The following is a 27,194-nucleotide window of genomic DNA, read 5'->3' on the forward strand; positions in this document are numbered from 1 at the left end:
TAAAAATATTAAAAGAGGTAAATGATTGTTCCATTATTTTCGCCGCTCCTTGTCTTAATTAACCAAACCATTCACTTCTCTCTCTCATTTCAATCTTCTCTCCCCCCTTTCTTCCCCTATTTCCGAGTCCGGATCATTACCGACGATTAACCGTGAGTTTCTTTCACCCTGCATTGCATTTCATTACTTCAGCTCTTCAATTTCTGCTTCTCTTGACTCTGTATTCAATGTTATATGCGATGATCTAATTGGATCCTTGATTTGATCTAGGGTTCGATTGAGATGATTGCTTATCTGCTACAAATGATGATTTCAGAAATAATTGAATGCGAATTCGATTCATCCATTATTCAATATCCATTTGATAGAATAAAACTTGATATGTAAATTGAATCATATTTTTGTTATGAATGTGAATTACCTACAATTAAGATCTTAGCTGATTGTTCTTTAAGCAGATGCTATGTTTTTGGAACCTACTCCCTCCGTCCCTTGTTAATTGGCACGAGTGGAAAAAGTTGGTGGAATGTGTGTCCTACTTTTATATATAATAAAATGTGAATAGAATGATTTAGTGGAATGTGTGGTCCATTACCAATTAATCGGGGACGGACAAAAAAGGAAATTCGTGCCAATTAATGGGGGACGGAGGGAGTATAAAATAGAGCTGTTTTTATTGTAGTATGAAGACATGGTTGCTTTTCTGCTGTAGATACTAAGCAACAATGCCGAACTTCACGCCGAAAAACATCCTCATCACTGGGGCTGCCGGATTCATCGCTTCTCATGTCGCAAACAGGCTTATACGAAACTATCCCGAGTACAAGATTGTGGTGCTCGACAAGCTTGATTACTGCTCCAATCTCAAGAACCTCCTCCCTTCCAAATCCTCTCCCAACTTCAAGTTTGTCAAGGGAGACATCGGTAGCGCTGACCTTGTCAATTACCTTCTCGTCGCTGAGAACATCGACACTATAATGCATTTCGCTGCCCAAACCCATGTTGACAATTCCTTTGGTAATAGTTTCGAGTTCACCAAGAATAACATTTACGGAACCCATGTGCTCTTGGAGGCGTGCAAGGTAACTGGCCAGATTAGAAGGTTTATCCACGTTAGCACGGATGAGGTCTATGGAGAGACTGAGGAGGATGCTATTGTTGGGAACCACGAGGCCTCGCAGCTCCTTCCGACCAACCCTTACTCAGCAACGAAGGCTGGGGCTGAGATGCTCGTTATGGCATACGGTAGATCTTATGGATTGCCTGTTATTACCACGAGAGGTAATAATGTTTATGGCCCAAATCAGTTTCCTGAAAAGTTGATTCCTAAGTTCATCCTCTTGGCCATGAGAGGGAAAACTCTTCCCATCCATGGTGATGGTTCCAACGTTCGGAGTTACCTCTATTGTGAGGATGTTGCCGAAGCCTTTGAGGTCGTTCTCCACAAGGGAGAAGTTGGTCATGTTTACAACATTGGGACGAAGAAGGAGAGGAGGGTGATTGATGTAGCCAGCGACATGTGCAAGCTGTTCAAGATGGATCCCGACAAGGTCATTGAGTTCGTGGATAACAGGCCTTTTAATGATCAACGGTATTTCCTGGATGACCAGAAGCTGAAGGAGTTAGGTTGGTCAGAGAGGACCCCGTGGGAGGAGGGTCTGAAGAAGACGATTGAGTGGTACACCAGCAATCCTGATTGGTGGGGTGATGTATCCGGTGCACTGCTTCCTCACCCTAGAATGCTGATGATGCCTGGCGGAATCGAGAGGAATTTTGATGGAGCTGAGCAGTACGAGTCTGGGAAGTCCGAATTCACTGCTAACTCTACTCAGAAGATGGTGTTGCCGCCTTCCAAGACTGGCCAATCACTGGAGAAACCGGCCTTCCGGTTCCTGATATATGGCAGGACAGGGTGGATTGGTGGTTTGCTTGGAAAATTGTGTGAGAAACAGGGGATTCCTTACGAGTATGGAAAGGGGCGTCTTGAGAACCGCCACCAGGTTTTGGCCGACATTAATGCTGTGAAGCCTACACATGTTCTGAATGCAGCTGGTTTAACTGGTAGACCCAACGTCGATTGGTGTGAAAGCCATAAGACTGAGACGATTCGTGTCAATGTTGTTGGCACGCTGACCTTGGTCGATGTATGCAGAGAGAACGGACTCCTGATGCTGAATTTTGCCACTGGCTGCATCTTTGAATACGATGCTGCGCACCCTGAGGGTTCTGGCATCGGATACAAGGAGGAAGACACGCCCAATTTCTTCGGATCTTTCTATTCGAAGACGAAGGCCATGGTAATATTTTGTTTATGTTGTAGCTTAGTGCTAATTACTTGTCATTAGATTTGCATTCTAACTTTTGGTGTGCACTCTATCAGGTGGAATCGCTCTTGAAAGAATACGATAACGTCTGCACGCTGAGAGTCCGGATGCCGATATCTTCAGACCTTAGCAACCCGCGCAATTTCGTTACCAAGATCTCGAAGTACAACAAGGTGGTTAACATCCCTAATAGCATGACAATCTTGGATGAGCTTCTTCCAATTGCAATCGAGATGGCAAAACGAAACCTCAGAGGCATCTGGAACTTCACCAACCCGGGTGTCGTCAGCCACAATGAGGTGCTGGAGATGTACAAGCAATATATTGATCCGGATTTCAAGTACGCCAATTTCACCCTCGAGGAACAGGCGAAGGTCATCGTTGCTCCTAGAAGCAACAACGAGATGGACGCGTCTAAACTGAAGAAAGAGTTCCCCGAGTTGCTCTCGATCAAGGAGTCGTTGATCAAGTACGTGTTTGAACCAAACAGGAAGACCCCGCCCAAGTGAAGTGTCGTTTCCTACGTGCATTTTGGTCTAGATTATCTTTGATCAATTTCTCTGTATGTTAGGGTTAGTTTTTGATGTTTAGAAATATGCTCTTCATTTTGCATTTGTGGAACAGCTGCTTAGATTTGATATACATAAGAATATCTGCTTGTATTGTTCATTTGCTAGATGAGGCTATTATATTGATTTCATGTTTATAATCCCTTGAGTAATTTCCATGAATTTTATTTTTAGCCATTGTTTGGAATGCCCCAAAAACTTTGTGCTCTGGTATTTAATTCTTGTATGAGCATTAGGTTAGTGATACTCCACACCATCTTAAGTAGATTGCAAGGGAGACAATTAAGTTTTTAGGCCAAAATATGTTCGAATAACGTACTACTCCCCTGTCTGCCATTTAAAGATGTATTTTGACCCAACATGAGTTTTTAAAAATTGTTTGATCTTTTTAAAAAAATGAGTAGAAAAATATTAGTGGAATGTTAATTTTAATACTCCATCTGTTCCTTAAATACTCCAAATTGTCCAAGACACCAAAGAAGTGAAAATTTCTTCCCACGTATTCAAAATACAAATATAGTACACGACAAAGGAAACATCAAATCTATCACCAATTATCTATCATAATCTAAAGTGTAAGTGAAAAAACCTTGAAGATGGAAAATGGAAAGATGGAGTGTTTTCTATCCAAAAACAAATTTTAAATGCAAAAACAATTAGATAAATAATGGTCCAATAAAATGCTAGCTTTTTGAAAAAGGTTTAAAACACATTTAAATGGTGCACTACCATTAATTTTTTTATAATTAAGTTATTAAATTTAGACTAAAGTCTAATTTTAGTCCCTTACATTTGTCCTAAAATTCTTTTTGGTCCCTTACATTAAGTTTGTGACTTTTTGGTCACTAACATATTGTTTTGATACTTTTTGGTCATAAACATATTGTTTTGGTCCAAAATAACCATTTTTGTTAAAATTAACAGTCAAAATGTTTGATCAATTTAATAATTTAATTATAATCTAGGACTAAAGTCCAATTTTGGTCCGGTACAATTTCCATAAAATTCTTTTCAGCTCCCATACATTAAGTTTGTGACCTTGTTTGAGACCAAAATGTACCAAAACAATATGTTAGGGACCAAAAGGTCACAAACTTAATGTAAGAGACCAAAAAGAATTTTAGGGCAAATGTAAGGGACCAAAATTGAACTTTAATCTTAAATTTATATATTAATTAGCATTGTATTTGGGTTAAAACTGAAATTGTGCTAGAGAGTTTAGTTTGCCTTCCATTTATTTTGGTTAAAATTGATATTTAATCATTTATTGCAAACTTTTTCTCCGAATTAATTCACAAGCTAAACAACAACACAAATATGTAATGTTTACAATTTTTATCCTGTATTTACTCAATTAAAGTTTTTAATTCTTATATTTTAATTCACCTCTAATTAATTAAACAATACTACTAAGTTTATAGATTAAAATACGGAATAAGATGAAATTATATATATTTAAAATTAAATCTAACTTATAAAGTTTGTATAACTTCCTAATATAAAGAGTAGTGTAAATTTTCACATTATTCAAAACAAACAAGATGTGCAAAATATTATCATTATTTTAAGTGATAATTTACTTTTTATACGTATATGTGGCGGGAAGTAAGAAATTTATTCTTTCCAATATAAAAAATTCATTTGTCTTTGGCCATGTATATCAAGTTATGCTATGGTCTAAAATGTGATTATTGGATAATAGTACAAATTTTCTAACTTGACTTTTTTTTTAAAAATTAACTCCTATATAAGGGAGGAAATTACAAATAAACTCCTATACTATAGATAGGAGGAAATTACAACTGATGTCAAGAGGGCTCGAACTCGACACCTCATGCAATAATGTCTAAGCTCCTTGCCACTAGGACAAAGGCTCTGGACAAATTTTCTAACTTGACCTCTCAAAGAAGTTTTAAAATTTTTTATTTAAATTATTCATATATTTAATGTGGATATGTTTAATATTCTATATATATTTTTCAATTTTTTTAAAAAATTATGCTATTAAATTTATATATTATTTTACCTTTTATTTGGATTAATGACTTGCATAGCACTATCAATAAAACATCTTTAGTCACGCATATTTTCTTTATTTGTATATCTTATTCTAATGAACTCATCCTTTTTTATCATTAGTCACTGATAAGGCTCATTTCGTGCATCGGTTTAAGGGTGAAATACATGCTACTTGATCGGTTTATCGCGCAAAATAAGTGTTAAATGTGCAGAAATACCACTTAACCAAGGCAGCAAGGCCGAACTGATCAAGCAAGTACAAAAGGCGATAAAAGGCCAAGAATCGGGGGAGATGATCAAGGGGGAGCGATCAAGCAGTTAGGTGGGGACCGCTGGCTTCTAGAAGAAGAACACGTGAGGAAATGAGCTGGATATAGCGCACCATTCTGTTATCAAGGACGACGTTCTAGAAGGGGACACGTGCTGGAATATGAGACGCAAGGACGGAGCTGAGTCACGAATCTGTTACCAAAAAGCGTCGTCATTCTAGAAGAATAGTACGTAGCAATCAATGAGTCGCTCACTCTCAGAATGAGCGAATATTCCCTGTCAAGATCGTTATCCGGCTGGCGGCCGAATCGAGCTTATAAATAGAGGGTGTGCCACTACAAGAAGGCATCCGAGACTTTACTTTCCGTCTAGTTTAGCTTAGCTTAGTTATTTAGCGTAGTTCAGCTCTCTAGCTTAGTTTAGTTCAGCTCTGTAGCTTAGTTTAGTTTAGTTCTCTAGCTTAGTTTAAAGGGCGACCGAAAGGGAGCGCTGCAGAATACTCATTTCTGTTAGCGTTATCTTAAGTTTCCCGCTGAAATTTTTCTCAGTTTTTACCGCTTTCTTAGATTCCAAGTGTTAGGTTAGTTTAAATTTCACGTTGTACTAAGCTTTTAGTTTAATCAAAGTTATTTTTGCTTTTAATCCGCGCATTTACTTTTATGTTATTACCTGCAATTCACTTGATCCAGTAGTTAAATTTCCATTGATCAAGCTAGCTAGTTTAATTCTGTCTAGATTAAAACCAGTAGTTAAAAACTCCCAAGTTAAAGCGTGGCATTAGCCAACCCCCCTGTTCACTACTCACACACTCGACACACCAACTTCTCTGTGGGATCGACCCCGAACTTGCCGCTTTACTATTAAAGCTGTGCAAAATTGGGAGTTATAAATTACTTTGGCAAGACGGAAAGGGCGAGAGCTAGATTGCATTGATTAAGTTGCAACGACATTTGCTAACTGATCCAATTGGTTCGGTTATCATTCCATATAACTTGATCCGCATTCTATTCGTGTTTTCGACCTCTTTCCAAGTCCTTCCAGTCACACATCTTTTTGTCATTAATTTTATTATTTTTACTTTACTTAAATTATAAATTAAAATTGCATAAATGTTTCATTCATTAGGAAGTAGTAAATTCTTCATTTAAAGTAAGACAAGATAAGTACATTTCTTTCTTTAAAATCTTCACGCTACTTTGAATTTTTATTTTCTATATATTTATTATTTGAAACTCTTATGTCTTGTGCATGTCACGACGTTAATACTAATATATTAAAAGTCCGTGGATCTCAACAAATATCCAAGGCCATTACGATAGTGTCTATCCAATAATTAAAAAAAAATTGCGTCTCTAATTGGCGAATAAATTTAAAATCGCCACGCGAGTTGGATATTCTTCGGTTTTTGAAGGCTAAGGGAGCGATTATAAAATAAATTCATTAAAAATTCAGGAAACAGAGGCATCAATTAAAGACAAATAACATCATTCCTTCAACATTTCATATCCTACAAATTCATGTAAAAAAATCAACTCTTAAACACCAAACACGGATCGAAAAAAACTCTAAACTCTTTTAGCGGACTTCATAACTTATAAAAGTTGTTAACTAAATCAACTTTTACATTTTTCAATTTTTCCATAGTGTAAAGATGTAGTGTAAATTTGGATATTTGGAGAAGTTGTATTTCTTAAAGATAGGAAAGAGCACGATACCTCTATTTATAATAATTTATACCCCATGCGGTTTAACTCTATCAGGAAGAGGAAGAACCGACGAAGAAAACCCAGAATAGAAAAATGAAACAAATAACAGACTAGATAAGGAAATAAAAAGAAGATTTGATGCACACTACATGTAATCCTCTAGTAACTTGGTTTCGTACGTCTTTGGCTCCCGTGTGTGCGTCTGTATCGATACCCGTATCAACTAGCCTATACTTTGGTTGCATCCGCCAACCCTTTAAGGAACGAGACGACGTCTTCGGAGGTGTTGAGAAGATAGCGAGCGTTGGTGCGCGGCCGCCCCACAGCTACCGAGAAGTAGTTGTCCTTTTTGAGGTCAAGCACATTCAAGCAAGTATTTTCGGGCGACGGGCGTCTGCTGCTCGCGGATCTCTTGTCGCCGTTGGAGCTACTCTTACTATGAGCCATGGAGATGCTGTTGGTGCTCGGAGGTTGCCTCTTGGCTGCCTCGCTTATCTTGCATTTCGATAGTCCCAAGTTGTCAGGTGGGAGTTCTGGCTCGAAAAATGTGTACACATCTTCGTCCTGCAAAACACCGTGTCTCAAATTTGCGCAGATAATTAATACTCCCCCCGTCCCAATCCAAATGACATATTTCCCTTTTTGGGATGTCTCACTCTAAATGACACATTTCTAAATATAAAAAACAACTCTCTCTACTTTACTTACAAAACAACGCTACATAAAATCTCGTGCCGAATTAGAAATGTTCCACTTAGAGTGGGACGGAGGGAGTAAGATTGAAGTTACCTTTCCGAAGAAATGGCCGACGCACATGACGAAGTCTATTGGAGTGGAGATGGCTTTGCTGTGTACAATCTCTCCCAGTATACGGTCAATGGCTGCTCCCTTTATAGTTATACAAGAACAAGAACAAGAATGTAATTAACGCGTTTGGTAGGGCAGATAACTCATCTATTTTGAGTTACACGACTAAAAAAGTGTATTCTTATATCATGTTTTGTTTATTTATAAGTGTTATTGTTAGCTAGAAATACATAGGTGAATGTGATTAATCATAACCATGACTTGTTACCAACCTTTGTCACACCAACTGCTCGCACCTCCACCGAGCGGCTGCCTTGGACAACGTCCACTGACGAGTTGGATATTGGACCCGTCCACAGGTGCTGCAGCATGTCCCTAGCTTGCAGTCTTCCGAATTCAGAATCTTGCAAACCAAACACAAACAATCAGAATCACAAATTGAGTATATTTCCCTCCTGTTTTTACCAATCGGAGCATTGATATTGTCATCGGTACCTGAATACTTGTAGTTCCATACAAGCGAAGTCTCCCGACGTTCAAAATGTGATCTCGGTGTTCTTTCCGTGAAGTATTCAAGCACATGCTGAGAGAGGTAGGCTTAATTATTGTCATACTTTAAGTACAGAGAGAGATGATCAAAGTATAACTAAGTGCATAACTAGATAACCCGAATTTAGTTCACTATAAGAATGCTTTTAGTTCACTATAAGAGCAATTTAGTTCACTATAAGAGCGATTTAGTTCAGTACCTTGACACTGTCAACCCAATCCATATTCAAGTGCTCCGGCATCGTCGTCATCCAGTTTCCCGCCGGTGATCGCAGGAACATCCCATTTTCAGCCGCCAACCACATGTTCTTGAATTCACAGAAGTTCTGCAGCAGAAATTATTTTTAGAAGGTATACGGTGCAACTAAAGAGGCGAAAGGAGAAGGGATGACAGTAGTACGTACGTCTTCCAGGACGGATCTGTCGCTTCCGCTAAGCACCACGATTATAGTTTTATCATCCTCGCAAAGCCTTTTCAGAGGCTCCTTCAAGTCAGGATGCAGCTTTAGTTCCATTTCTTTGATCTGATCTCCCCTTCTCCCTGGTGTGTCGACTAGCTCGGTAAGCGTAGCATTGAAACCCTGTCATGATGCACAAAAATGAGATAAAGTGTTACTACTTTACAAAGCTTGGGAATTCAGGGGGTGCTTGAGGCACCCGATCCGTCCCTGCTTACCAGTATGAGTAATCGATTGTTACTCTGCAAGTAACGGTCGATTGCATCGCTACATGCAAGAGGGGGAGGAACTTTTCTTATTCTCTGCTGTGCTTCAATAACAGTATCATTGAGTTCACTGCAAAGCAACATCAAGATTTAGATTTTAGATGCATAGGAATGTAACAATTATTTAGAAATATTGCCAATATTGCAAGATATAATGAAGCACCATATATAAAAATATGTATGTTACAAATGTTGCAAAATTAAGTTTGTAAGGCTGTCTTTACTATCTGGAAGATATTAGCAAAAATCTTATAGGTTAACAGATTTACGAGAGTCTCCTCTGTGCTAGTTACGTGGACATGCCAGTATCGTCGCTAGTTGTGTAGATATTAGGCAAGAGTTTAGTGGAGGGTCGAGGGATGCAGGCTAACCTTACGAAGAATTCAGCCCACTGTTGAGCAGTATGAGTTGTGACATGCTCAAAGTTATGCCGATGGCGCTTCTCTCGTTCTTCAGCAGGCATATCCAAAGCCTGGCCAATCGCTGCAGCGACTTCTGTAATGTTCCACGGATTCACCAGAATCGCGCCAGCACCAAGAGACTGTGCTGCTCCAGCAAACTACAGTTCAGCAAAATTAGTAGTTGAAAGGAAAAAAATTTCGAAAAAACAAGAAAACCTAATGAATTAAAATGTCATGGAAATTTGAATCAAAGAGAGCTATGGTGCATAACATAGTGCAGAGCTCGTTATATACTTCGCTGAGGATGAGGACGCCCCTCTTGGAATCTTGACATGCTACAAACTCATAGCTGACGAGATTCATTCCATCGCGCAAAGAAGTGACAAGTGCTACGTCTGACGAGTCAAGGCCACCAAATTGCATCAGTTAACAGTTGAAGAAACATAAAATCAGATAATAACATACACATTTCTAGTTTGAAATCAGCTGGAGGAGATTTTTTAGTTTGATAATGGTGATTTACTATAACTAATCTAGGAACATATATATTAATACAGAGCAACTATTACCAGTGATAGCATACAATGCACACAGTGCATGAAAGTCGAGAGAACGATCCTGCAGAAAAACAAAACAAGAGAGATTTCAAAAGAACGAGAGATGACATAATCAGTCGCTCGGTGATTTGATACTGAAGATGGGAAATGGAACCAAATAAGCATCGAATTTGTCACACAAAGTTCACAGCTACACGTAGTCCTTTTATGATACTGAAGACGGGAAATGGAAGCAAATACGAATCAAATTCATCTAAAAAGTTAAGAAGCCAACTGATAAAGATGCTAACCAGATGATGAATAGGAACAGCAGTCAAACTTCCAAATCTTCCGTTGATTCGTCCAACAATTTCATGAACTTGACTTGTAAGTTTTTGATCTGTAAACACCAAACCGAAAAAACTAGATGAAACATCAGTACGCAAAAAAAATTCTTATAACGCAACTAACTACCACAAGCACATACATTCAGGAACATCAGTTCTCGTTGGCACAGCAATCTGAAGCAATACCACTTTATCGTGCCAGTATTCGTTTTCCTCCAGAAATTTCTCAAATGCAAGTATCTTTTGCGGGATTCCTTTTATCATATCAAGACGGTCCACACCCAGCATTACCTACAGGTAACAAATACATATTTTGTACTCGAATTCATTAGTATATAGATGTCACATTCTTCTAAAAAAGTCGGAACAAACCTTTCTTCCAGAAAATCTCTCTTTGAATTCTTTAATGAGCTTCTGGACTTTAGGAAGCTCTAGAGCCCGCATGAACCTTTCCGAATCAATCCCTATCGGAAACTGTGGTCGAAAGAATAAAAAATAAAGAGATCACCATCATTCGAGGGCGGTTTAAGGGCCCAATTGCATACCAAAATTGGGAACACGGAGACAAGAGGACTTACCGCAGCTACACGAGTAAGTCTACCTTGATCCTCAACACCTTCAGGAGTGCCTTCAAGTCCGAGAATACGAGTGCAAGCACTCACAAAATGCCTTGCATAATCATATGTATGGAATCTAGAAAAAAATAATGTTAGTAAGCATCAATAATTTATACAAAGGGAAAAAAATAATACCCGACTAAATCCGCCATCAGAACTGCACGTAGCAGGTCAGACCGGGACGGCAAAGTGCGGTGGATTTCAGAGGATGGAAATGGAGTGTGAAGAAACCATCCAACTTTCATCTTGTTGTTATATTCCTTGAGATATTTGGGGAGAAACATGAGGTGGTAGTCATGACACCAAACAACATCACCCTCCTCATAGTGATCGTTCACAACGTCCGCAAACATCCGGTTCGCCTTCTGATACGCTTCGAACTGAGACTGAAAACTCCTCGTGGTTGCAAGACGGTCCTCTTGTGGGAGGCCGAGATAGTGGAACAACGGCCACAGTATATTGTTGCAGTAGCCATTGTAATACTGATTGACGATCTCTTCATTGAGAAATACAGGAATACACTTCTACAACGACACCAAATAACACCAAACATTCCATTACAAAAAATCAACAAACACAAGTGTCTAGCAATGCGATGATTGAGTAACCTTGTGAGCGAGAGCTGCAGTGAGCGCCTTCTTGCCAACCTCGTCCGGCACATTAACGCCCGCCCAGCCAATCCATCTTGCCTCGAACTCCTTCACTCCTACAAAAAACACACACACACACAATAAGCAAAAAGAAACACAAGAATAAAATTATATTTAAGTAGAGAAACGACGTTTCACCCAAAAGCGCGCTAACTAGGCCGCCTGCGCTGATCTCCAACGACCACGAATCCTCGCCCTGCCTCACTGCGGAGACAGGCAGCCTGTTGGCAACCACAAGCAGCCTCTGTTTAGGCGGTTTCTCGACGAAAGAAGTGTCGTAAGTCTGCTCCACATTGCCATCTGATGCATCCGTCTCCGAAATGCCATCGTTGTTGATCTTTTTGAGTCTCTCTCGCAAGAGCCTTCCTACTCGGGTGGTGGGAACTTCCGAGCTGCCGTTACACTTATTGCCGGACATGTTAACTGCGGCGGAGAGCAATTGCTCTGCATTACAAATTCAGAACCAATCATTTGCTTGCAGATTGCATTTGGAAATCTATGTTTTTGCTTGAATGGATGATGATTTTGCATAGTTACCAAAGCAGAGATGATGAAAACTAGACAATGATGGGAGGTCACAGGAAATAAGTGTGTGTAACGCTCCGAATTTATTTTTAAGATTTTCAAAAGATAGGAATTCAATTAAATTATAAAGTGGAGAAGGTGATCTGTAATTTGATACTTACTGCCATTAATAGGTTATATTACTTTTATCCACCGCATGTTAAGAATCCTTATACTCACCCACTCCTCCATTAATGGGCACCAGTTGACTTACATAAATTTTAAGAAATTTAGTAGAAAGTAAATGAAAAAAAGTTAGTGGTGAATATATCATACTTTTATATATCAATTTTGTAATAAAATATGAGTAAATGAGTTAGTGGAATATGATATCTATTATCAAAATTAATAAAAAGTAAGGGTATCAATTAATTAAAGACGGACGAAAAAAGAATTGGTGTCAATTAATCGGGACGAAGCCAATACTATTGGCATACCTAATTCTAACAAGTGTAATTGCAATACAATTGGCTCCAATCAAATTGGTTACTGTACCTCCCTTCAAAAAGCTATTGCTATTATTTTAGTGAAGATATAATCCTCATTCTTGATTTCTTGATTTCTTGATTTGAAACTTGACTATGCATCACCAAACTATTGTGAAAGGGGATTTAATAACTTCGATAAAAGAACTCAATATATTAAAAATTTGAAAGAGATAAAGTTCATCATAAAATTAATATTCAAATGTATAGTCTAATAATGAGATATAGCAATTTTAAACTTAAAAAATATAACTTAAAAAAATAACTAGAAAGAAAAAATATCAAATTCAACTGAATATTAGTTAATAACTTTTAATATATTTATTTAATTTACTAAAAAATAAATAAATATCAAAAGAAATTACTTAGTCTCCAAGTCATGTATAACACCTAACCCTATACTATATAGATATGCGCCATGATTCAACCCAACAATTATTCCCTTTCACAAGACATAGAAAAAGGAAAAAAAGGACATGAAAAAATGGTGAATCGGAATAAGATTTTCTCAAGATGACGGTTGCTTTTTTTCATACTTTATTTATATAAATATTATAGGTATATATTAAGTTCATTATTTGGTTATAACACACAAAATTTATAATATTTTAGAACAATTTAAAATTCGTGGGATATACTATAATTAGGCCAAAGTTCATAATCTTAGATCCAATATCACTATAATAAAAAGAAAAACGACTACATTCAATTAATCAAAACCAACTCATAATATTTTTAAGAAAAACACAGACTTTCAAGTTTCAGTCTGGGGAAATCAAAATCGACTCGACATTTCAGCGTGGATTCGATTGTGTTCACTCAAATATCTATATATCTAATAGTAGTAGGTATGTGATGTACTCTATCATAAAAAAACAAGACTATAAAGTAAAGTTATGAAAATTACTCTCCTTTAGCCTGCCATGACAAAAAAGTAACACTAGGAAACAATTATTTAGAGGTGGGGATATAGATTAATGTAGAATGAGGAAATTCATAATTTGATATTGGATTTACAAGTGGGAATGAGAAATTATAGCATGAGTATATGGTATGGTAGGAAAAGAAAAAGAAAAAGGAAGAATCTAGTGTATGAAAAATTGACAGAAATGCTACTGTACTATTTTGTCTGCCCACTGCAAGTGGGAGAAACATATGGTTAAGTTTGTGTCTATTTTCATACTACTACTAAAGTGTAAAAAAAGAGGAAAAAAAACTACTACAAGTAAATATATAAACCATGAATATAGTCAATCTGCAACTAAATTAATGTGGGCTCCCCACCTCTACAATCGAGGATGATTTACCCAATTGTGAGAACTACCACCATAAAATATCTACCCCTATATCAGGCCATTTTCAGCCACGTCTTTTTATTTTTTACCCATTACTTTCTGCTTTCCATATTGCTTTTCCTCTCTATTTCTCAATAACATTTTTTTTGCTCTTCAAAATATCAATTTACTAAATAAATGATGTCACAGTTGCTGTGTGTGTATGATAATGTGTTATTTTTCAATAAAAAAGGGTAAGTGACTCACTATAATATAGTAATACTCTCTCTTTTGTGAGAAAGTTGAATCACTTCATTTTTTTACTCGTTTTGAAAAAATTATGATAAATAGTTAGAGTGAATAAATATTAAAGTAAAATCAAAAATAATGTAGAAAAGATTTTTATCTACGTTATTCTCGATTTTACTTTACTATTAATCAATTCAAACTATTTATTATAATTTTTTAAAAATTGATGTAAAAAATAAAGTGACTCAAATTTTTTTATGACAGAAGGAATAGTTCAAAAAAAACCTAAAAATTGGAGGGAAAGCATTTTAACCCACATTTATGTGTGTACATTTGGACCTACATATAGGCATAAACAATTAAAACAACAGTTGTAATTGTAGCTCAAAAATAAGCAAATGGGATCCATACATGTGGTGCGCTTCTCGAAACTAGCAATAATTAATTTTACCTACAGTAAATTTTTAGAGTTTGTGGTTATTGTTAGCCAACAAAGTTTCAAGTTCTGGTTTGAGTAATTTTGCTTTACACCTAGTGATTGTTTGTTTGTTCACTGCACTTGGTACAAAATTTCAAATATTCCATGTGAAATTGTAATGGTAATGTGCTCCCTTGTATTTTTACCTAAATTCATTTCATTCAATCACATTAATAAACATCACAGTGCAGGTTTTAGTAATTAAGTGATTAAATGATAATTATAAATAGATTAAATATTTATTTTCTTTTACTTAAAGTGGGCATAATATTGGTAGTGAAATGTGAGCTCTTTAAATCAGCCTTTTTGAATAATATTCTACTTTGATGCTCCGGAAGGCAATTTCCTTTTTTGAAGATATATATTTTATTTAAAGTGGTACGATATTGAACATATTGCTAATAGTATAGTTTCTCAACAATATTTGCTAGTACTAATTCGTATGATACAAACATAAAAAATAAATTTAAGTAAACTATAATTTAGTAAACTAGAAATTTCCTCTGTCCCTATGTAGTTTGGCTCATACATCTTTTAATGGCCCAACTATAATTGAGTAATTTATTATTGACTAAAAGAATACCTCTACTATTAGGGGATGATGGATGGAGTACAAATTTACATTTTAAACAGAACTAGAAGCTAATACACACATATATAGGATTGCACTAAACATATAATTCCATATTCATCAACTCATTTATACTAAAAAAATGACCTATTGTTTTTACTAGATATCCGTGATTTAAAATTTCATTTACTTTTTTTTAAATAGATCCACCATTCAACTAAATCATTATATTGACATTTTATTATAAAATTAAGACTATAAATGTGCAGTCAAAATAAGACTATAAATGGTGAATTGAGAAAGTATCACATTAAAATGAGATGAAATTGGTGAGGAAGGAGGTCTTTGCTTCTAGCTAGTTAACTAAATTAGTTGAGCATGTTTGATTTTACATCACCTAGTGAATTTATTACACCTAAAAAGTGAAATTTTTATAAAACCTTGACAAAGAAGAAAAATTGAATGGAATTAAGACAAAAAAAAAAAGAAAAAAAAGAAAAGCAAAGCAAAGCAAAGGATAGCATCTGGGATGATAACCTATTCCATCGATGGAATGTAAAATGCTCAAACAAAAATAAGATTTAAAATAAAACAAAAAAATAAAAACACGAATCACATCACATCCATCAAAATCTAAAATCAAACGACAATCGGTAAAATTGAATAATGCTAACCTGGAAATGGGAAGAGAAATGTTGACGTCAGGTTCCATTAAAGCATTGCAATTGCTTGGAGACGAAGAGTTAAAAGGCTTGCTTTATGTAAATGGCGTATCTCTGTGCTTGTGCGTGTCAGTGTGTGATATAAAGTTGTGTGTGTGTAGATTTTATTGTGATGAAATGCGCCAGCTTGCTAATATATACTCCCTCTATCCCGGCTAGATGGCATATTTCTTGATCGACACATGATTTTATGAGTTATTGGTTAAAGTGTTTAATTGGAGAGAGAAAATGTGGGTATAAATATTAAAATAGAGAGAAAGAAAGTTGAATATTTTAATAGGAGTGAGAAAAATTGGTTGAGTGTATTAATTGGAGAGATAAAGTTTCAAAAAAAGGAAATGTGTTATTTTTATTGGGACAAGTAAAAAGGAAATCATGTCAATTGTAAGTAGGGCAGAGGGAGTAGCATTCAAATATCACAACTCGATTTATTATAATGGCTGTAAATTAGATTCCGTTATTTTCCCTATTGTCTCAAATTAGTCACGCGTTTTCTTTTTTAAATATATGAATAGTCGAAAATATGAAGAAACATAAAGTAATACTATTAGAATTGAAAATAATTAATCATTTAACTGGGACATTGCAGAAAATAATTAATACACTTATAATTACATTACTTGTTTAAGAAAGGGGTGTATATCGATATAGTTATTTTTGGATAAAGGTATACTGAATATTCGAATTAAATAGGAAATATGATGTAATTTACCAAATAAAGGCAATAATATAATGTTGATATTTTCGCATTAGGAACTTCAATGGGGATCCAGAAGTACATTCATTGGATTTATTTGTTTTTACGTGAATTTATTCGATAAGGATGAATTATTGAACAAAATTAGGCAACCAATGATACATAAATTTTAAAAAATGAGAATATATTGAATTGGCGAATCAAGTTAATTAAAACTAATACTCTATCGGTTCGGCAATATGAGTTTCATTGGTGGCACGAGTTTTAAGAAAGGTAAATAAAAGTAAAAATAAAAAGTGAGTGAAATATGAGTCTCACTTGTATATAATATTTTTAAATGAAATGTGTGAAGAATGAGTTAGCCGAATGTGGAGCCTATTACCATTTCCATTTATAGCAAAAATGAATCGGAACTCCTATTCACAGACAGACCGAAATGGAAAAACAGAACTTCTATTCGCGGACAAAGGAAGTAATTGGCTACAAAGTTTTAAAAAATTAATCTCTTCATTTCCATGAAGATGATCCTTTTCTTGAATAACACATAATTTTATGTAATACTAGTATTGTTTTATGTGTTAAGCAGAGAAAAAATAAAAGAGAGAAGTACTCCATATATTCATTCATAGAGTCATTTTTGTATTTCGGGAAGTTTCTTTCCAGTTGAGTCATTTTCATAATGGTAGGGTCCCCCATTAGTTGACACCGATTGACTTGATATGAGTTTTAATAAATGTAGTGGAAATTGAGTGGAAAAAGTTAGTGGAATGTAGATCTTACATTTATATATCAATTTTATAATAAAATGTGAATAGAATGAATTAGTGGAATGTGGAGTTCATTACCAAAAGTAGTAAAAAGTAAGGATGTCAATTAATTGGGGAAGACGAAAAAGGAAATTGGTGTCAATTAATAGAGGGCGAATGGAGTAATAATTAACTCATTTTTTTTCTTACTTCATTCTCCCTCTTGCTTTATTTTTTCTATTTCATTCACTTTTCTACTTTATTCTCTCTACTTTTTTCTTTCTCTTACTTTATCTACTTTGTTACCCACTCACTTAACACACTAAGGGCGTGTTCGGTAGGAAGAATTGGATTTGAATAAAATGATTCTTGGAAGAAATGAATGTGGTCGGCCCCATCAATTGGTATTCATTTGTTGTCGTTTGTTGTATACGAAATGAGCTTAGGTTGACCACCTATGCGATGTTGTCGGATAAATATGGCATCGTCATTTGTTGTCGTTCTTCCCGGCACTCGACAATTCCTCAATCCGCACCGTCGCTGGAATCGATCTCAACTAAACGGAGACATCGTCGGCTATTTGTCGGAGTAACTCGGCCTCTTAAGAGATCTCGGCATTTTCCATATCAATTCCAAGACATGTTCTCCAAAAACGAAAATAAGGGTAAGGAAATGTACTTTACGGACGGGTATTGAAGATTTGCAGCACGTTTCGTATCAACCGGAGACGTCTCGACGATCTCCCTATCTCACGAGAACTCACGGCGACAGCTTAGATAGAGCGAGAGCTGCAACATGTGCATTTAAAAGTGTGACCAAGGGATCGAAATTTTCAGGGTCAATTTAGTCATCTTAACCCCAATTCTTGGACCAATAAGTCAGACGAGAAATAAAAATGAAGTGGGACTGAAGAAATGTAACCAAGGAAATAATGAAGGAATAGTGCGGGCCAGACAGATTTGTATGGGGAACACCAAACTTACATTAATGCTCAGTTTTGTCCACAATTCTGTCAATTAAGAAACACCGAACACGCCCTTAAGAGCATCCACATTGGCGGATGTCCCGGCGGACGTCGGACCGGCGTGCCGGACGTCCGCGCAGGACGTCCGCCATTAGGCAGCATGCATACGGATACGGACGTCCGCTGCGGACACCGGAGTTCCGCGGCTTTCCGGGACGTCCGCCATTGTGTTGACACGACGGATGTCCCGGCGGACGTCCCAAATTTTTTATTTTTTTTGGTTGATGTCTGTCGGGATGTCCTTGGGGATGTACGCCATTGTGTAGTGGGATGTCCTTATGCGTGGCAGTGCAGTGAGATGTCCTTATGACGTGGCAGAAGGTGTTTTTGGAAAGTCCGTCGGGATGTCCGCCGGGATATCCGTCCCATTGTGGATGCCCTAAACATTCATTTTTCAAACATTGTACCAAAAAGAAGTGTCTCAACTATGAAGGAAGAGATGGAGAGTATATAATAAAGAACAAAAAAGTCATCTTTATTAGGACAAATACAATAATATATTGGCGGGGGCGTAGAGTTTTGTTAGAATATATTGAATTGGCGAATCAAGTTAATTAAAACTAATACTCTATCGGTTCGGCAATATGAGTTTCATTGGTGGCACGAGTTTTAAGAAAGGTAAATAAAAGTAAAAATAAAAAGTGAGTGAAATATGAGTCTCACTTGTATATAATATTTTTAAATGAAATGTGTGAAGAATGAGTTAGCCGAATGTGGAGCCTATTACCATTTCCATTTATAGCAAAAATGAATCGGAACTCCTATTCACAGACAGACCGAAATGGAAAAACAGAACTTCTATTCGCGGACAAAGGAAGTAATTGGCTACAAAGTTTTAAAAAATTAATCTCTTCATTTCCATGAAGATGATCCTTTTCTTGAATAACACATAATTTTATGTAATACTAGTATTGTTTTATGTGTTAAGCAGAGAAAAAATAAAAGAGAGAAGTACTCCATATATTCATTCATAGAGTCATTTTTGTATTTCGGGAAGTTTCTTTCCAGTTGAGTCATTTTCATAATGGTAGGGTCCCCCATTAGTTGACACCGATTGACTTGATATGAGTTTTAATAAATGTAGTGGAAATTGAGTGGAAAAAGTTAGTGGAATGTAGATCTTACATTTATATATCAATTTTATAATAAAATGTGAATAGAATGAATTAGTGGAATGTGGAGTTCATTACCAAAAGTAGTAAAAAGTAAGGATGTCAATTAATTGGGGAAGACGAAAAAGGAAATTGGTGTCAATTAATAGAGGGCGAATGGAGTAATAATTAACTCATTTTTTTTCTTACTTCATTCTCCCTCTTGCTTTATTTTTTCTATTTCATTCACTTTTCTACTTTATTCTCTCTACTTTTTTCTTTCTCTTACTTTATCTACTTTGTTACCCACTCACTTAACACACTAAGGGCGTGTTCGGTAGGAAGAATTGGATTTGAATAAAATGATTCTTGGAAGAAATGAATGTGGTCGGCCCCATCAATTGGTATTCATTTGTTGTCGTTTGTTGTATACGAAATGAGCTTAGGTTGACCACCTATGCGATGTTGTCGGATAAATATGGCATCGTCATTTGTTGTCGTTCTTCCCGGCACTCGACAATTCCTCAATCCGCACCGTCGCTGGAATCGATCTCAACTAAACGGAGACATCGTCGGCTATTTGTCGGAGTAACTCGGCCTCTTAAGAGATCTCGGCATTTTCCATATCAATTCCAAGACATGTTCTCCAAAAACGAAAATAAGGGTAAGGAAATGTACTTTACGGACGGGTATTGAAGATTTGCAGCACGTTTCGTATCAACCGGAGACGTCTCGACGATCTCCCTATCTCACGAGAACTCACGGCGACAGCTTAGATAGAGCGAGAGCTGCAACATGTGCATTTAAAAGTGTGACCAAGGGATCGAAATTTTCAGGGTCAATTTAGTCATCTTAACCCCAATTCTTGGACCAATAAGTCAGACGAGAAATAAAAATGAAGTGGGACTGAAGAAATGTAACCAAGGAAATAATGAAGGAATAGTGCGGGCCAGACAGATTTGTATGGGGAACACCAAACTTACATTAATGCTCAGTTTTGTCCACAATTCTGTCAATTAAGAAACACCGAACACGCCCTTAAGAGCATCCACATTGGCGGATGTCCCGGCGGACGTCGGACCGGCGTGCCGGACGTCCGCGCAGGACGTCCGCCATTAGGCAGCATGCATACGGATACGGACGTCCGCTGCGGACACCGGAGTTCCGCGGCTTTCCGGGACGTCCGCCATTGTGTTGACACGACGGATGTCCCGGCGGACGTCCCAAATTTTTTATTTTTTTTGGTTGATGTCTGTCGGGATGTCCTTGGGGATGTACGCCATTGTGTAGTGGGATGTCCTTATGCGTGGCAGTGCAGTGAGATGTCCTTATGACGTGGCAGAAGGTGTTTTTGGAAAGTCCGTCGGGATGTCCGCCGGGATATCCGTCCCATTGTGGATGCCCTAAACATTCATTTTTCAAACATTGTACCAAAAAGAAGTGTCTCAACTATGAAGGAAGAGATGGAGAGTATATAATAAAGAACAAAAAAGTCATCTTTATTAGGACAAATACAATAATATATTGGCGGGGGCGTAGGTTTTCGATTTCTGTCATGCAGAAATCCCCGATTTCTTGAGTTTTACCCGTTGGAATTCGTTCCCGTTTGTTTCATTGGATTCCTCGTGTCTTGCTCTTGATTTCTACCGTCTTTATTTTCTGATTTGGTTAGGTTTTAGGGTTCTTGCGTCGGTTTTTCGTCTCTGGTCAGTTTTGCCATTTTGGCGTCGTATCTGGTTGCCGGACGTCTTTTCCGGCGAGGTTGCGTCGTGGTCATGTCGGGGAGGGCCTGTTGGGTCGGGTGGTGGCCTGTGTTTGGGCGGTGGTGCTCTGTGGCGGTGGCAGTAGGTGGCGGCGCTCATTAGGGTTTTTTCTAGGTTTTCTTTTTCTCCTTCTCGTCGGTCACCGGAACTGGTTTGTCCGACCAGTTCTGGTTTCCCTTGGTCGCGTCGTTTGATAAGTTGTATTCTAGGCCTTGGTTACTGGTCAGTATGATGTGCATAATTGATTATATCTGCAAAACAGTTGCTCAAAGTGTGCAGGTTGAGTGTTCTAGCCAGTAGGCAAAGCTTCAGATACTTCAGGTGAAAAGGGCGTCAGAACGATTACGTACTGACCAGTATACATGCAAAAATGGCTCGAGATGGAGAAGAAGGATAGCTGGGACTGATCAACCACAATTAAGGGCAAAGAAGTCATCTCGCCACAAGGTTTTACCCTAAAATCAAGGGTAAGCCTCCCTATAAAAGGAAGCCACTTGGAGAGAGAAGGGAGGACTCATTCATCATCATCCATTCTTAGGTAGAATTCTCTCGGTAGTTCAGTCCTTCAGCCCAGTCCAGAGCCTCATTCCTTGCCACAACCATGATCACCTGAGTTCCAGAAGCCGTCGGAGTTCCAGACGTTCTTCATCCAGTCAACAAGAATGTAGTTAGAAAGTTCCATCGCCCGGCGTGGCAAAACACTTTTTATTTCACTTTCGTAGTTTAAATTGCTTGTTTTCCTTTGCGCTGGATCTTGTTACTTTTGAATTTCGCTGCTTAGAAGTACTTTGATTGAAGATCCGAACATGTTTTATGCTATGAAGTTGTTTTCTGTTCAGTTCACTTCGCTGATTTCTTTTCCTTCTGCCCAGTTAGTTTAGATCTAGTGTTTCTGGTTGAGTTGAGTATCGAATCGTGTGTTTCCATTTCCGTAGTTTATTTCTCCGAGTTAGTATAGCCTGTTTACTGTTTAATTGCGTAGAGTTTTGTTTCATGCAAGGTGTGGTTATGTGTTTCATATATTCGTTTATGTTGACCAGTAGGCGGAGTTTCAGTTTCGGTGTTCGATCTTAGATTTGGAATTTTTAGTGGTAGATCTGGAATCGTGAGTTAGTAATCTGTGTTTAAATGGTGTTGAATCTGGTTTATTTGTTATCTGAGTTTAGTTTGTGTTTGTTGAAGAAGATGATGTCCATATCAAATGTTGGGGACCACTTGTTTCTTTAAAAATGCTTTTTGCTTTTCGTCCTTCACTTTTAATTATACTCTGCAGACCTGTCAGCCTAGTCACCACAACTTCCACTACCTTCTGATATTCTGTTTAGCCCAAAATAGAAACCCAGTACTTTTCGAATATTTTCTGTTTCACCATGTCCACGTACACAGCTACATATCAGAATCATCTCACACCTCCTAGCCAGTAGGATACCACCTTTAAATTCCAGCGTAGATAAGTCTCAACCCAAAGCGTGGTAGCTAACCAAACCATTCCAGAATATCACCGCAATCACTCCAACCGTCACCATCTCTGTGGGATTCGACCCCTACCTTCACTATACAACCCAATAGAAGAGGGTTGAGGAATTATTGATACCAGGTTTTAGGCTTAGCAGGGGATTGTTTCATCCTAATCAGTAGGATACATCCTTGTTTGAACGACACCTACGCAAACCTGCTCTTTCAAATGGCGCCATTGCCGGGGATGGATGGCGTTATTAGTAGCTATTGTGCGTGATATTTTGGCGTATATATTGTGGATAACTTTTTCTCTTTCTTTTCATTTCAGTTTATGAGAAGCAGCTCGGCTCCTGACCAGTGGAGGCCGGAGATACTTCAGCGAGGATCTATACTCGTAACCACTCGATCCGGCTTGTCGACGGCTTTGTCTGACTTAGGTTCGAGTAGTGACGAGGATCAATACACCATAGAAGGACCAATACCGGAAGAGGTACCGAGGATAGAGGGAAACCCGAGAAGGATGGCCGCTCAAGGAGAAGAAGATCCTGAGATCGGGACGCTGAACGCACATACCGAGGGAGAACCACCTCAAGCCATAGTTGTGACCCCAGGGCAAACTGCCTGTGATGTAAAGCCTCATGTGATCGCAATTCTGCCTACATACTGCGGGAAGAGTTACGAAGGACCTTACGAGTTCCTTCATGAGTTTTGTAAGATTTGTAGGGCGTAGAGGAGGCCGGCAGGGGCGACCGAGGATGATTACAGATTGAAGGCTTTGCCGTTCGTTTTGAAAGGGGAGGCAAACACCTGGTTCATGCGCCTGCCCCCGACTCCATTGAGAGTTTGGCCGATTTCAAGTCAGTGTTCTTAGGCGAGTTTTCCCGTCATCCAAGACAAGCGCACTGAAGAGGGAAATAACTAGTGTGAAGCAAGGGTACGATGAACCCTTGAGCGATTATTGGGCGAGGTATATGGGCCTTTTAGATGCATGTCCCAATCATCGCATGGCGGACATTGAGATACATCATACCTTCTATGAGGGGATGAACATAACAACCAAGGACCTGGCCAATTCGTCGTCGGGAGGAAGCTTCACGCAGCTACGGGTCAGCGAAGCAAAGAGGGTCCTAAGGAAGCTACTGAGTGCGAAGAAGGAGTATGACCATTCAAGGGATGGATACAACCGAGAAAGGGTTGCAAGTGCCTCGTCTACTGACCAGGAGCAGAAGCTTGAACAGAAGATGGATTTGAAGATGGATGAGCTGAAGAAGTCACTCCTGAGCGCAATCGAGAAGAATACACCGCCGGCTTCCCCAGTTGGGAACTGCAAGGGTGCAGAACAGGGAAACCAAGGACCGAGCTATGATCAGCCAAACGACTTGGTCAATATGGAGCAAGTCAATGCTGTCGGGCACTTCAATTCTAGTGGGCACTGGATCCAGGGGAGACAACGGGACGCACCACGGAGGGATCACCCAAATTTTCGATGGGGAGATGGGAACCAAAATCAAAACCAAGGTCAAGGTTAGAACCAATATAACCCCCACTCGAACGAAAACCCCAACCGTGGGCTAGCAAACCCGGACCACCAGTTCAACTGGTCAGGAAGGAACCAACAATCCCAATACCAACACCCACCAAACCAGAACCAAAACCCTGTTTATGTACCACCCCACCAGAGAAACTTCCAAAATTACCAAAATCAACCGAATCAAGCACCCAACACCATCAGAACCAAAATCAGTTCCAAAACCAAAATCAGAATCAATATCACCAAGAGCAGTATAACCCTCCTGGCCAGTATAACCAATACCCACCTAACCAGAACTCGCAAAACTTCCAAAATTCCAGCCCAACCAAAGTTCCCAGTATAACCAGCACCAAGGCCCAAATCAGTCACAATATCCCAACAGGACAAGACGATCCATGGAGGACATGATGGGAGAATTGCTCGCGTCGCAGCAAGGTATCAAGGGCGAGTTGCAATCCCACAACGAAGTAGTGCAGGGGATGCAAAATGCCCAGAAGGAACATAAAGCGAATATGGATATGATGAATAGGCAGTTGGCCCAACTGGCCAGTTCGATGGGTGAAATAAGAGGAAATCCAGAGAAACTCCCGTCTACAGTCCAAATACCCGAAAAGGCGAATGTGAGTAAGATAACATTGAGGTCAGGAACTACTTATGATGGACCTCGACCGAAGCAACCAAGTGGAGAGCCGAGTGGAACGAAGATAGGGGGCGACACCATCTTAGTGGAAGAGCTTAAGAGATCCATGCCTCGGATGAAGGACCCATTTTTCTTGGGGGAGACGCCATGTGGAGGGGGTGAACCCGAGAACGTACTGGTCAGAAAGGAACCCCATCAAGAGGTAGAATCCAGAACGGAGGCTCAGACCCAGAATTTTCCCAAGGAAGATTCCAAGAAGGTTGCTGAGGGACCGATAGAGGAGAAAAAGGGGGAGAAACCATTCCCTTTCCGCTTTGTTACAAAAAGAAAGAAGGATAACCCGGTGGACTACTTGTCGATTTTTGGGAAATTGGATGTCACTATACCATTTCTCCAAGCCGTGAAGCTACCCCCACTTAGGAAATTCATTAAGGAATTCATAGCCGGGAAAGCCCAGGAGGATGGAAAGATCATGGTAGAAGGGATCGCGTCAGCAATTGTGCATGAGAAGTTACCGCCCAAGAGGGCAGATCCAGGTATGTTCACTTTGCCTATAACTATAGGAGATGTGAAAGTCGAGCGTGCAATGTGTGATCTTGGAGCTTCTATTAATGTCATGCCTTTGTCGATCTATAACCGATTGAAGGGGGTTAGATTGTCGAATACTAGGGTGTTGATCCAACTGGCTGATAGGTCATGCATAAGTCCGAAGGGTGTTTTAGAGAATGTGTTGGTTAGAGTGCATGATTTTACCTACCCTGCTGACTTTTATGTGATCAAAATGAGTGAGTCCGAGGCTAGGGAATCGAGTGGCATATTGTTAGGAAGGCCATTTTTGAGGACGGCCAAGACAATAGTAGACATGGCTGAGAGATCAATTTGCATTGATTTTCATGGGGAGAAGTTTACTTTTGATATCAATGAGGCCATGAAGAAGCCTATTGATTCTGAAAATGTATGCTATGTTGATGTGATTGACCCCTTAGTCCAAGATTTTCTTGAGACCGAACTATTGCAGGAGAAACTCCAAGCTTTGGATGTGTATGAGCAAGCTGATGTAGAAGCCGCTGCATGGTGTGATCTGATCAGTAGCCAAGGGTTGACCGATGAAGAGATAGAGGGAGCAATTAATGACTTCTGCCAGAAATCGGAATTTATTGGAGCCGCAGGGGCCAAGCTACCAGTAAGTATAGAGGAACCCCCAAGGGGAGAATTAGAAAAAGAAGGAAAAGCTGAAAAAAACCCTCTACCCGAAGACACACTTCCACCCCAAGTTGAGCTGAAGAAATTGCCATCGAATTTGGAGTATGCCTTCCGCGGAGAGGAGAACTCATATCCAGTGATCATCAGCAGTAGCCTTACAAAGGAACAAGAGGCGAGGCTACTGACTGTGCTGAGCAAGAACAAGAAGGCAATTGGATGGAGCCTTACAAATTTAGTGGGAATACGCCCCGACATCTGCATGCACCACATTAGGCTGGAAGAGGGAGCTAAGGCACATCGAGATGCCCAAAGAAAGGTAAACCCCAACATGCGAGAAGAAATATTGAAGGAAATCTTGAAGTTGTTGTCGCTAGGGATTATCTACTCAGTGCCGGACAGCGAGTGGGTCAGCCCGATCCATATGGTCCCAAAGAAGTCGTGAATTCAAGTCGTTCAGAATGAGAGGAATGAGCTGATCCCAACGAGGTTGGTCACGGGTTGGCGAATGTGCATCGATTACCGTAAGCTGAACAATGCGACCAGAAAGGACCATTTTCCCTTGCCTTTCATCGACCAAATGTTGGAGAGATTAGCTGGGAAAAAGTACTTCTGTTTTCTAGATGGGTACAGCGGATACTTCCAAATTTACGTGGATCCTGAAGACCAGGATAAGACCACCTTCACTTGCCCATTCGGAACCTATGCATACAGGCGCATGCCTTTCGGCTTATGTAACGCTCCAGGTACGTTTCAACGATGTATGATGAGCATATTCTCCGATTTGATTGAGGACTGCATAGAGATATTCATGGATGACTTCACGGTCTACGGAGACTCTTTCGATTCTTGCCTTCATCATTTGGACATAGTTCTAGAAAGGTGTCAAACAAAAAGTCTGGTTTTGAATTTTGAGAAGTGTCATTTTATAGTCACTGAGGGGATTGTTCTAGGACACGTGGTTTCAGAGAGAGGAATCCAGGTGGATCAAGCCAAGGTGGATGTTATATTCAAATTACCGTTCCCTACTGATCAGAAGGGGATAAGGGGTTTTCTAGGGCACGCCGGGTTTTATCGAAGATTAATCAAGGATTTCTCCAAGATTGCCCAACCCCTTACCCGACTTCTTCAGCATGAAGTGGAGTTTGTCTTTGATGAGCAATGCAAGGCCGCTTTCAACCT

The 27,194-nt window shown here is 38.9% G+C and overlaps 2 protein-coding genes across 3 annotated transcripts; one reads left to right on the forward strand and one right to left on the reverse strand.

Moving 5' to 3' along the window:
• LOC121785820 (trifunctional UDP-glucose 4,6-dehydratase/UDP-4-keto-6-deoxy-D-glucose 3,5-epimerase/UDP-4-keto-L-rhamnose-reductase RHM1-like) lies at nt 1-2,993 on the forward strand. The gene is made up of 3 exons (XM_042184269.1): nt 1-152; nt 713-2,297; nt 2,381-2,993. Exons 2-3 carry the CDS (start codon nt 726-728, stop codon nt 2,831-2,833), a joined length of 2,025 nt encoding a protein of 674 aa, XP_042040203.1. The 5' UTR covers nt 1-152; nt 713-725; the 3' UTR covers nt 2,834-2,993.
• A 3,886-nt stretch (nt 2,994-6,879) lies between these two features.
• Nucleotides 6,880-15,952, reverse strand: LOC121787777 (alpha,alpha-trehalose-phosphate synthase [UDP-forming] 1-like). Of its 2 annotated transcripts, none has more exons than XM_042186616.1 (18): nt 15,815-15,952; nt 11,658-11,963; nt 11,478-11,575; nt 11,005-11,393; nt 10,831-10,945; nt 10,625-10,726; nt 10,393-10,543; nt 10,217-10,305; nt 9,939-9,987; nt 9,664-9,764; nt 9,340-9,527; nt 8,921-9,038; nt 8,649-8,825; nt 8,445-8,570; nt 8,191-8,278; nt 7,968-8,098; nt 7,678-7,776; nt 6,880-7,452 (listed from the first exon to the last, which is right to left on the reverse strand). In XM_042186616.1, exons 2-18 carry the CDS (start codon nt 11,935-11,937, stop codon nt 7,117-7,119), a joined length of 2,637 nt encoding a protein of 878 aa, XP_042042550.1. In that variant the 5' UTR covers nt 11,938-11,963; nt 15,815-15,952; the 3' UTR covers nt 6,880-7,116. The 2 variants fall into 2 exon arrangements, with proteins under 2 accessions (XP_042042550.1, XP_042042552.1); XM_042186618.1 differs by lacking the exon at nt 15,815-15,952 and adding an exon at nt 12,057-12,191.
• Nucleotides 15,953-27,194: the final 11,242 nt, after the last annotated feature.

Source organism: Salvia splendens, chromosome 22 (genome assembly GCF_004379255.2).
Source record: "Salvia splendens isolate huo1 chromosome 22, SspV2, whole genome shotgun sequence".
Lineage (NCBI taxonomy): Eukaryota > Viridiplantae > Streptophyta > Magnoliopsida > Lamiales > Lamiaceae > Salvia > Salvia splendens.